General features: G+C 35.2%; 1 protein-coding gene across 1 annotated transcript; it reads left to right on the plus strand.

The window, feature by feature from the left end:
• The first annotated feature begins 9808 nt into the window (after positions 1 to 9808).
• On the plus strand, positions 9809 to 12370 carry LOC114358757 (uncharacterized). The gene has a single exon (XM_028312800.1). The coding sequence runs from the start codon at positions 9970 to 9972 to the stop codon at positions 12220 to 12222; it is 2253 nt and encodes a 750-aa protein (XP_028168601.1). The 5' UTR covers positions 9809 to 9969; the 3' UTR covers positions 12223 to 12370.
• Positions 12371 to 12911: the final 541 nt, after the last annotated feature.

The raw sequence follows: 12911 nt of genomic DNA on the forward strand, positions 1-12911 counted from the left end.
AATATCGGAAAGGTAACCGGCACTTACGTTGCGTTTTCGTAAACGATCGCGCCCTAAGAATAGTGATCAAGAAAATGTTCCAAAACGTTCCAATGATTGAAGCCGGAAAGCAGTTATTTTGATGCCCATCGCAGTTGGGGTGAATACAGTGGGTTCATCGTGAACAATGCAACGCTAGTAATAACTCAACTGTGTCAATGTTTGACAGTCGATTCGACAGTCGGTCTTCGATTTTACCTACTAGCTTCAGATAGAAGACAAGTGAATGGAGAACGTCACTTCTTTTATTAACGGTTAGAAAATGCAGCTTTTTATTCACGTAAGTAATGGCTAATATTCTTTTAAACTTTCATGTTTAATAATTTTAACGCGGATATTAGCGGAGTTTTTCAGACTATAACATTAAGGTGAACGTGCTTCTTAAAGAAATTAAAATAGCGCTTATAGCGCTTATTTCAGTCAGTGCCCGAGGTATGGGACTTATTATGAATGACGTGACAGACCATACAAATCTGAAGTCACGCTGTAGTTTGACCGTCACAAAAACACTCTCCTGTGCCGCTCCCATACCTCAGGTACTCAGTTTACGCTAGACTTTCAATTTCAATATTTTGAGTTGTAGACCCACTGATATGGTTTTAGTTGTACCCATTTTGTTACGATATCCAAAAAACTTGGGACCAAATTTTGGTGTCTAGACCACGGGACACTATCATTATATTGATGGTCAACCTTATGAGCATCGATCGTCACGAAAATGGATTTAATTTAGTGAATTCAGTTTTTACGGGCTATCTTTGTAATAACATTTGCATACAATAATGATGTTTATAAGCAGTGGGATTAAAGTTTTTTTTATGTAGACATACTGAACAAAAATGCTTTGAATATTTCGGGTGACGTAAGCACTTTAAAAGTGCACATGACAAATTAATGAAGTGATTTCCTTATTATCTGTAAATCGGGACAAAAATTGTAAATTAATCTTTTTAAATAAGTAATCGAATATTCATCAAAGAGAGATTGATTCATAAAAAATACGCATATGAAAGGGATAAATGTAGCGTGTAATCCACAGATATACGTAATAAGCTTCATTACATATTGGTGAAAGAATTCTAAAAAGATTTGGATTCGGATTTAGATCAGTCGATCCCGAGATTTTGCCGGTTAATATTTGCACGCATGTTTTTAATATAACGTTATACTCAATTTTATAAATGCGTATGTTATGTGTTTGATTTAATTTGCGAAACCTTTAAATTTTTTTTTGATGAAATGGACATTTTAAGCAACTTCAAGGAATTAATTATTTTAGAGTGCCTATATCCATGTACGGGCAAAGTTATAAGACATGAATGTCCTATGAAATTATTTTAGTTGTAAAGTGCAAATTAATCAATTTATCTTTGTTCAATGTATTCTATGTTTAAGCAATGATTTTTAATCTGTTGCTGTACCATATGAATAAAAATACAAAACAAATAAAAATAAAACAAAATTGCAGTCGACTGAAAAAGTAACCATATAGACGGTTTTGTCTCACAAGAATATTATGTTCACTTCACTTATAAAGTAAACGCTCATCATCGTCGGATAACCCAAAAACATCGATAACCACCCAATTTTTTGTTTGTTTTCAAAACGATGGTCCCAAACATTTTGAACTCAAAGTNCGATAGAATTAAAACCAATTTATTATTATTTATTATATTTACACATAAAATGTATTATTCTTCGCTGTACAGGACGGTGTTTCGTTATATTTTAAAGTAGTATTTTGATGGCGAAAATGAACAAGACTTTTTATACATACCTTTTAAAATTAAAAACAAAACTTTCATTGTAATAAAGGTTTACAGGTGGCCTTATAATTTATTTTTCAATTTCGTCACTAATGTCAAACCGAGTCTCTAACAGCTATGCCTGAGAGCGGCTTATGAATTTAATGCTGTGAACGTATTAATATCGGAAAGGTAACCGGCACTTACGTTGCGTTTTCGTAAACGATCGCGCCCTAAGAATAGTGATCAAGAAAATGTTCCAAAACGTTCCAATGATTGAAGCCGGAAAGCAGTTATTTTGATGCCCATCGCAGTTGGGGTGAATACAGTGGGTTCATTGTGAACAAAGCAACGCTAGTAATAACTCAACTGTGTCAGTGTCGACGATCGATCCGAGAGTCAGTGTTCGATTTTACCTACTAGCTTCTGATAGAGGATAAGTGAATAGAGACTGCCTCTTCTTTGATTAGTGGTTAAAAAAATTGAGCTTTTTTATTCACTCCCGTAAGTTCGTTTCAGCCAAATGACGTCCACTGCTGGACAAAGGCCTATTCCCAAGGTTTTGTTTCGTTATTCCCACAACAGTCCTGCGCTGCCCGAATCCAGGCTCTTCCCGCGACCTTTACCAGATCGTCAGTCCACCTAGAAGGAGGCCTGCCCACGTTACGAAGTAGGTAGGTATAGATAAAATCAGTCTTTTAAAATTTCATGTTAAATAACTTTAACGCGGATATTTTTTGTTTGTGACTATAACATCAAGGTGAACGTGCTTCTTAAATCAATTTAAAGATAAAGAGCCGATAACTTCCAATTTTAATATTTTGAGTTGTAAACCCACTGATATTCTTTTCATTGTACCCATTTTGTTACGATATCCAAAAAACTTGGGACTAAAATTTGGTGTCTAGACCACGGGACACTATCATTATATTGATGGTCAACCTTATGAGCATCGATCGTCACGAAAATGGATTTAATTTAGTGAATTCAGTTTTTACGGGCTATATCTTTGTAATAACATTTGCATACAATAATGATGTTTATAAGCAGTGGGATTAAAGTTTTTTTATGTAGACATACTGAACAAAAATGCTTTGAATATTTCGGGTGACGTAAGCACTTTAAAAATGCACATGACAAATTAATGAAGTAAGTGATTTCCTTATTATCTGTAAATCGGGACAAAAATTGTAAATTAATCTTTTTAAATAAGTAATCAAATATTCATTCATCAAAGAGCGATTGATTCATGAAAATACGCATAAATGAAAGGCATAAATGTAGCGTGTAATCCACAGATATACGTAATAAGCTTCATTACATATTGGTGAAAGAATTCTGAAAAGATTTGGATTCGGATTTAGATCAGTCGATCCCGAGATTTTGCCGGTTAAATATATTTGCACGCATGTTTTTAATATAACGTTAGATTCAATTTTATAAATGCGTATGTTATGTTTGATTTAATTTGCGAAACCTTTAATTTTTTTGATGAAATGGACATTTAAGCAACTTCAAGGAATTGATTGTTTTAGGCTGGGTACCATCTTACTTTAACTTTGACAAACGTCAAAAATCTGTCAAACTCCATACAAAAAACACCGGTTATTGTCAATGTTACGGTTAAAATTTTAACTTATTTATTAAATATTTTTAGTATCTCATTATAAGTGAAATGTAAATTTCTTATGATAATAAAGTTCTTTAAACCTAAAATAAGGCGGTGCAACTCAGCCTTAGAGTGCCTATATGTATGGGCAAAGTTATAAGACATGAATATCCTATGAAATTATTTTAGTTGTAAAGTGCAAATTAATCAATTTATCTTTGTTCAATGTATTCTATGTTTAAGCCATGATTTGTAATTTGTTGCGTTACCATAATGAATAAAAATACAAAACACATAAAAATAAAACAAAATTGCAGTCGACTGAAAAAGTAACCATATAAACGGTTTTGTCGTTCAAGAATATAATAAAATAATTGTTCACTTCAGTTAAAAAAGTAAACGTTCATCATCATGAGACAACTCACAAACATCGATAACCGCCCAATTTTTTGTTTGTTTTCAAAACGTTGGTCCCAAACATTTTGAGCTCAAAGTTACACGCGATCAAGACCTGATTGATATTTAATGGCCGACCGTTTATATTGGCATTGGTCTCGAACACCTTAGCCCAAGATAATTTGCTCTAATAAAAAATTAAAAGCATTTCCAAAACATCATAATGGTTACAACGGAATAATTGGTTAATAGTAACCTAATTTTGATGCCATATTATTTATTCATGAGGCGAGTCTTGGCGATCCTCATGCGATGGGCATTCGCCAGGCCCAAATTACCTAGCCCATTATGTCATCAAGTATTTTATGAATCTAAATTCTTTATTATACGAATTAAGTATCTCAACATAATGGGCCGCGTCATGGTCTACACCCTCGAGATTAGTGGTAATAAGCATTAACAATCTTTACTTAACAACTACGTTGGGTCACTTGGGGTACAAAGTAGATGGGGACAGAAGTATCGATGAAAGTCCACAGTGCGTATTTTTTAGAAATGTNTAAATTTGTAGCAAAATCCAGAACGTTATTTTACGCATATTTTTGTCGTTAAGCAGACAATAATTTGATGAGTTTTTTTGTGCTGACTTATCGATGTCATCATCAATCTTATACATGTTATAGAATATCCAAAGAGAAAATTAAATGTCGTAGTGATAAGCTGCATTTGCAGTCATCTTTATTATTTGGAGTGGATAAATAAAATAAGTGTCTGACATACCGGGGATCAGGCACTTAGTGGTCTTACCGTTTCTTCTTTAGTGTTGTCGTTTTGGCTATTACAAGTTTAACGTTGAAGCTTAAAGTCATAAAATATCATGACTAACACAACATTTCCAAATCGGATTCTAAGAAAAACGAAATAATCTTGCTTGAGCGATGTTTAATTTGAGGCATCGGGTAAAGATATAATTTACAGCCGAGGTACAAGTATAAATTAAATTAAAATATATTTCTCTCATGAAAACGATCTTAAATTAAGTTACCAAGAAAATAAACAGAAAAAACTTCAAAGTACAAAATATTTTTCCCAATTTTTGGAATCGAAATCAATTGAACGTTGATGCTTCTAAAATTCCATTTCAATTACTTAAAGTTTGTTAAATACTTTAATTTATTTTGAATAAGCAAAAGTAAAAAGCAATCAACAAATTGGCCGTATTCTAAGCGAACATTAATTTTACGAGAAAAATATAAGGTAAGAGAGGGTTTTCTAGAAAAGTACTTCAGAGGTAACGTAGAAAGGAAAGAAATAAACGTTTTTATTTCTGGAAACATGAGTTGATTTATTCATGTACTTTATGTTGTGAATTTATAAGTAACCAAAATTATTTATTTCAGTAAAATATGAAAATAAATACAGCTGCTTCGAGGCCCATTGAACGCCAATAAATTTAAGAGGATTATTTATTTATAAATGAGATGCGGCAAAGGTTGAAGTGAGGCGGAAAATAGGGAAATAGCCTGAAAGAGTGAGCCTCAAGGACTATCGTTTCGGCATTGAGAATTCTGAAATGGTGGTTTGGGTAGAGGACGACTGCCACAAATACTAAATAAATAATTACTTTGAAAATGTCGTCTTTTCTGCTGGTGACTTTCCTTATGTTAACGTCAATCATTTATATCTATAATGTATAAATAACAACAAATTCAGCCTCTAGCATAACCCACCACAAAATCAGCTCGGAGCAATATTTCCATACAATTTGACTAGCACCGGGCCACGCTCCTACAAAAGCACGTACAACGTATGGCCACAGTAGATATTAGCTCATATATATACTGTGGTATGGTTTTCATTTTAGGTTCAGTTTCCACTATGACGGAGCGGAGAAGTGTCGAGCCGTCAAATAATTTTCTTTAGAATTTGACAGCGGCGGCAGCGCGGCGCGTAGCGGAGAAGAAAAGTAAAAATAATGAAATCTGATTGGTTATTCAAAACAATAGGCTAGATGACAAAATTTCAATTAGGTATTTGTCTGTCAGACAGATAATTAAAAAATATTAGACTCATATTTTTTATTTTCATTCATAATTAAATAATAACAGTGCTACATCGAGTTGAAATGGCAATGACATTTCAACTCAATATAATACTGTAATTATTCGATTATGGAAAAAAATAAAAAATATGAGTCTAATATTTTATAATTATCTGTCTGAAGGACTAAATAGAATTTCAATTTCATTACCCAGTCAGCATCCCTATTCTCCGCTCCGCTCCGTCTTGGTGGAAACCGGGCCTAATTGTATACTGTAATGTATAGCACTCACAATAGCGTGTTGTATGCGAGAGGCCTTAGAATAGTGAGTAATACCGTAATTGATTTAATAAAGTTTCAGTACAATCTTGTAACAGATAATTTTAATAAAAAATATAATTATCCCTCGTTACCGAGTTCATAGTTTGTGGGAACGTTCGCCTCAAATTCGACAGCCGATCGTTGGTCCATGAAATTAAATGCTAATACAAATTATTATATTCCATGTTGATTGTCCTTAACAACATTATAATGAGGGAGCTCAAAAATAAGATCGCTCGTAGCCATGACTAATTTGTGTACGTAATTCGAGTGGGTTTTTTTTGTGATACTTAATTTTGGACACGGATCTCGAATTATGTTTAGGCATTAAACTCAATAAGCCGACTTGGGATAACATAATGTAAAGCCTGCCTTCAATTTTGTTATGTTGCAGTATTTTGAGGCGTGGTATGGTTTAACGTAAAATGTTAAAAATGTGTAAAAAAATAATTCTAAATAAAGTTTTTTCAAATGTTTCGTTACAGCCAAATAGGTGCGTAATATTTTTAATAGTTTTACTATACCTATTATAGAAAGTAAAGAATTTGAATCAGATTAGATATTTTTAATATTCAATTCCGAATAAAACCTGCTCTATTTTTTTACGAACCTTAAATTATTAAAATCGAAATTAGCACTATCGATATGGGAAAATATCATGGACCTAAGCAATTACTTTCGAATGATCTATGAAAACCGAACACAGTTTCATGATTAATCCCATAACTATCCCATAGACAGCTCATCTTCTATAATTGGCTGTATTAATAAGATTTTAATGCTTACAATCTCGATTATTGGGTCGTAATGTTTATTAGTACATAAACTTTACTTCGGTCATAGGCCTTTATTGTTAAGCATAGTTATCTATAAATTAATATTAAATCTGTGTCTTAATACGTTGTAACTTAATGGTACTTACAAATATCTTGAGGTGGAAGTTTTGGACTGATCCAAAGAGTGACTTAATTAAGTGGATTAATAGAAAACATTCTGAATTACACAAGCTTTCAAACAGATAGTTTCAGGTATACAAAATGTTTATGAACCTCGGTAAATCGGTAGTCCGGTACATGAATGAATAGGCCTGGCGACCATTTATTTTTCAACTAAGTAACTATTTTGAAAAATTCATGCTAAAAATCTTTTAGCTTCTTCTTCTTATTCGTTTCGCTCTTGGCAGAGTGGTCGTGGTCACGTTGAGGCGTTGTTCACATCGGTTGTAGAGGCGGATACAACTCTCCGCACGATCTCCCGCCATCTTTCTCTGTTGGCAGACTGTCTGGAGCAGTCACATACGTCTTTTAGCTTATGATGTATATTTAAATTTTAGGTATCTACCTATTTCTAGCTAGCTATTAAGATACAAAAGAGTCCTCAAGCCATGAATCAATACGCCACAAATATGACAGCGTCAGAATTTACGACTGTCTTCGATGCATAACTTGACGCAGTATCGTTTAATGTCCACTAATCAGACGTAGTAACAAAAGTAAAAAACCGTAGACATAAATACCTGGTACACAGATGAGTTCGCTCGAGCATAAATATTCTGTGACTTGAAAAAGCCAGGGAAGTACTGTGGTAAGTAGACGGCATAGAGTCTTCAATTATTATTTTGTTGATTTTAATGGAATTTAAAATCTTTAATAATTCTTAAAATGATATTATAATATCGAGTTTTGATTTATTTTTGCAGACTATAATTGCAGAAACTTTGATTTTGAATGACAATATATTATTAAAAAAAAATCCTAGTGTAAGAGCTTTCGAAAAGATTATTATTATTACACCTGAATTGAAACTACATCTGCTAACTAAACCACATCACAGATTCTTAATAGTCACTACCTAGGTACTTTGTTGTCATTCTTCTCAGGACTGTTTTTTACTCTCCATTCTCGTATTACCACCACACAGGCTCTCTCAGTTTAAAGACAGCTAATGGTAAATGTTGTAGTAAAAGTTATATAGAAGATAGCTCACCCACCAACTTACCTCACCGCAACCCAGCGATGTTAAAAGCTCACTTTAAGTGCTAACCTCCGATTATCCACATTATATGACCGCACTAAATCATCCAATACTTAGCCCCTTTCTTTAACTTGCGATCCGGCCGTGTGAACTATGAACTATAAAATTGAAGTATTGCCCATATCACAAAAGGGTACCATATCTGGTTATGGCCCCACAAAGGGCCTAAGTCGTAAAAATCGCAAATAGGTTTTTTATATGATCGATGTAATGAGAGATCGATTCGAAATTTATTGGGGGTTGATTTAATTTTAGCTGAGGATCGTTTATCTTGGGTTATAGGTGCTTTCTGAGCTTACAGGCTTTTATGTTGTTCTTAGAGTGGTATAAAGCTAAATATTTTATTGTAACAGCCAAGTTTTAGTACACAATTCTTAAGAGGTTTAATTTATTTTCCTACTATTGACATTTGATGCGCCATTTGTAATTATAACATACATAGATAGGTAATTTTGAAACATTTATTATTTACTAGCGGCCGCCCGCGACTTCGTACGCGTGGATCCCCTTTTACCCCTTAGGGGTGGAGTTTCGTTAAATCTTTTCTTAGCGGTTGCCTACGTCATAACATCTACCTGCATGCCAAATTTCAGCCCGATCCATCCAGCGGTTTGGGCTGTGCGTTGATAGATCACTATGTCAGTCAGTTTTTTACATACCAAATCTAAAGAAAATAAAAAATAACATATAATTATTATAAGCGCTTACCTTATACCTTGATAAGTTTTTAATCAATTTAAAATACTAGTTACTCTTATTAATCCTTAGAAAGTCAGTACAAAGCGGGTTTGCCCCATATAGAGTTTGCCCTAACAAGTTCTATCTAATCTTAACTTGAAATATTTTACTGCATGGATAACTTTGCGCAACTCACTCGGCGCAGCTGATTTATGAGTTGGGTTATGAGACAGATGCAGGTTGGCTAAGATCTGTCGAGCAAAAAGCAGCACGGCCGTACCATCCTTTTCTCNATTTAAATAATTATTTTTGTGTGGGATAGCTCGTAAATTGAGGAAGGCTATAGGATATTATACGATCACGCTACGTCTAATAGGGGCGAAGCAGTAAAAAAAAATGTTGCAAGCACGGGAAATAGTATTCAAACTATTTTCACGCGTACAAAGTTGATTTCGTGGCGTCGAACCTTGGACCAGGTATACGACTAGGCAACGCAGTCGTGCAGTAGGGTGCAAGGAAGAGGAGCAGCCACAGTAGATAACACAGAGTCGTTCAAGAGAGTGCTGGGAAGAGTTTCAGCAACCGTAGTTAAGGATCGGCTGGGAACAAGAATGGGCAAATCCAACTCGTGTGGCTTGACAGGGATACGCTGGTTAAGACGGCCCTTTTCAAGATTTGGGAGCCGTGTGGTGGTGACGAGCCATTGGACGTAGAGAGGGTCATTAATAAATACGTATATTTTCGTGCTTATTAAGATGCTCGTGCTCGCTTCAATTACATCAGCAGAACTGACTTGACTCAATCGATTATTGGAATCAATATGATGATTCGAATCATTATCATTGAATCAATATTAAAAATAAGTATAAAAATAAAAAGAGATGGTGTAAAACCTATCAATGACTTTTCATTAGTTGAAAAATTGCCGATATTGCTTATTGAACCTTGTGGAATACACGGATTGTCTAAGTGTGGTGAGCGCTATTACTTGTAATGAAAGTGTTCAATCTGTTTATGTGCTTGGTGACTTTAATGCGCATCCAAATGAACCATTTTATAATGAGTTGCAATCTTTTTGTTCTGAGTCTGACTGGATTTGTGCTGACATGGACTTCTTGGGTTTAATGTCGGACACATATACCTTCATTAGTGACGCCAACGGTTCGAGACGTTGGCTAGATCATTGCGTGGTGACGAAGTCTGCCATGCAGACTATTGTAAATGTGTATGTTAAGCTTGATGTTACATGGTCGGATCATTTTCCGTTGGTTGTACAATGTAAATTGGATTGTATTAAACCAGCACATTATAATGTAAATAAATTTTGTAGTAAAGTACGATGGAATGAAAGGCAGCCTGAGCAAATTAAATTGTATAAAAAACTATGTCATGAAAATCTGAGGCATATAGACTTCCCTAATGAATTAAGTACTTGTGCCGATTATATGTGTAATGATTTAACTCACAGATTTGCTATTGACCGTTTGTATAACAACATTGTTGATGCTTTATCTCGTGCGGCCTCTGATAGCTGTACTCCCAAGTGTACTCGTAAGAAAAAGCCAGTAATAGGGTGGAATAAACATGTTAGTGTGGCGCATAGGAATGCAAGGTCAAAATTTGAGCTCTGGGTACTCACTGGTAAACCAGGGGAGGGTCCTGTTTGGAATGAGATGAGAGAAAGTCGTAGGCTGTTTAAGTCTCGATTGAAATGGTGCCAGAACAACAGGGACCAAATTAGAATGGACATACTTGCATCACACCATGCCAAGAATGATTTTAAAAATTTTTGGAAGTCAACTAATAAGTTAAATAATAAGCCTGGCATTCCTGTAAGCGTTAATGATGTGAGTGACCGAAAATGCATAGCAAATTTGTTTAGAGACCATTTTACTGTAAAGTCTCCGCTGGGACCACAACAGTCTGGATCTCGATTTATTCAGCATGGTCGGGAGCCAAGTACACAAATCACGGCAAAGGGTGTCAGAGAAGTTATTAAATCGATGTCACGTGGAAAATCTCCTGGCCATGATGACCTTAGTGTTGAACATCTAAAATGCGCTGGACCTCATCTAGCTAGAGTACTGGCAATGCTGTTTAGTTTGTGCATAGGCCACTCGTATTTGCCCGCAGACATGATGAAGACCGTGGTGGTTCCAGTGGTGAAGTGTAAAACTGGTGACATAAGTGACAAAGGCAACTATCGACCTATCTCACTGGCAACCATTATATCTAAGGTGCTTGATGGTCTGCTTGGCACTCAACTTGATAAGTATATTAAACTGCATGACAATCAATTCGGTTTTAGGCCAGGATTGTCTACTGAAGCTGCCATTTTGAGTGTGAAGCAGACTGTGAAGTACTACACAGTTCGCAGTACGCCTGTATATGCCTGCTTCCTTGACCTGTCCAAAGCGTTTGACCTGGTTTCCTATGACATCCTATGGCAAAAACTTGACAAGCTGTCTATGTCACGTGACTTAGTGCATATTTTGAAATATTGGTACTTGAACCAGGTCAACGTGGTTCGGTGGGCCGGGGAATACTCGGATCCGTACAGGTTGGAGTGCGGGGTGAGGCAAGGTGGGTTGACCTCGCCGAAGCTCTTCAATCTTTACGTGAACGCCCTGATAGAGGAGCTCAGTAGTACGCATGTTGGCTGCCATATAGACGGTGTCTGTCTTAATAATATAAGTTATGCGGACGACATGGTGCTGCTGAGTGCTTCTGTCTGTGGATTGTCGAAACTCATTGCAATATGTGAAAGATACGCTGAAAGCCATGGTTTGATATACAACGCGAAGAAAAGTGAGTGTATGGTCTTTCATAGTAGAGGAAAATGTCCAGATAATATTCCATCTATAAAACTCAATGGTGCGCCTTTAAAAAAGGTAGAACAATTTAAATACCTTGGACATCTAGTGACCTCTGATTTGAAGGATGATGCGGATATTGAAAGGGAACGCAGGGCACTGTCTGTGAGAGCAAATATGATTGCCCGTAGGTTTGCTCGCTGCTCAGTGGATGTTAAAATCACTCTCTTTAGAGCTTTCTGTACGTCCCTATACACGAGTAGTTTATGGATAAATTACACTAAGAAGCAGTACAGTGCCTTGCGTGTCCAGTTCAATAATGCCTTCAGGGTGCTGTTGGGGCTGTCTCGGTTCTGTAGCGCGTCCGGGATGTTTGCCGAATTCGGCGTAGATTGTTTTTACACAACGATGCGAAAAAGGTGCGCATCCCTGGTGCGCCGGACCTGGGGGAGCTCAAACAGTATCCTGAGGCTATTCTCTGAGCGTTTTGACTGTCAGTACATGAATCATTGTTGCATGATTCATGTGCTGCCTAATTTAAAATAACCATGACATTATTGAAATTATTATTGAAATTAATGTAATTATGTAAATTGTAATGTTGGATATATTTTATTGATTTATTTAATTTTAAATTTGAATGTAAACTAACCTTAACTAATATGATCCCAATGTGATTGAAATAAATAATTATTTAATTAATTTAATTAAAATAATGTAAAGCCCGCCTTTAATTTTGTTATGTTGCAGTATTTTGAGGCGTGGTATGGTGTTTAACGTAAAATGTTAAAAATGTGTAAGAATAAATTTATAAACAAAGTTTTTTCAAATGTTTCGTTACAGCCAAATAGGTGCGTAATATTTTTAATAGTTTTACTATATTATAGAAAGTAAAGAATTCAAATCTGATTTTCAATATTCAAATCTGAATAAAACCTCTATTTTTATGGGCTCTATTTTTATAGGAACCTTAAATTATTAAAATCGAAATTAGCACTACCGATGTGCGAAAATGGTCATGGACATGCAATTACTTTCGAATTTTATCTATGAAAACCGAACATAGTTTCATGATTAATCCCATAACTATCCCATAGACAGCTCATCTGCCGCACAATTTATAAACGCAGTAAGTAACACTTGAACAGTTTCGAGAAAAACGCGATCAAAGTTGAAATTTTATTTTGGGGTGTCTACAATTAGTTACGCAAATATTTGTAAAAAAAATTATATGG

The sequence above is a fragment of the Ostrinia furnacalis genome, unplaced genomic scaffold, assembly GCF_004193835.3.
Source record: "Ostrinia furnacalis isolate ACB-3 unplaced genomic scaffold, ASM419383v2 OfSCF4105, whole genome shotgun sequence".
Taxonomy (NCBI): domain Eukaryota; kingdom Metazoa; phylum Arthropoda; class Insecta; order Lepidoptera; family Crambidae; genus Ostrinia; species Ostrinia furnacalis.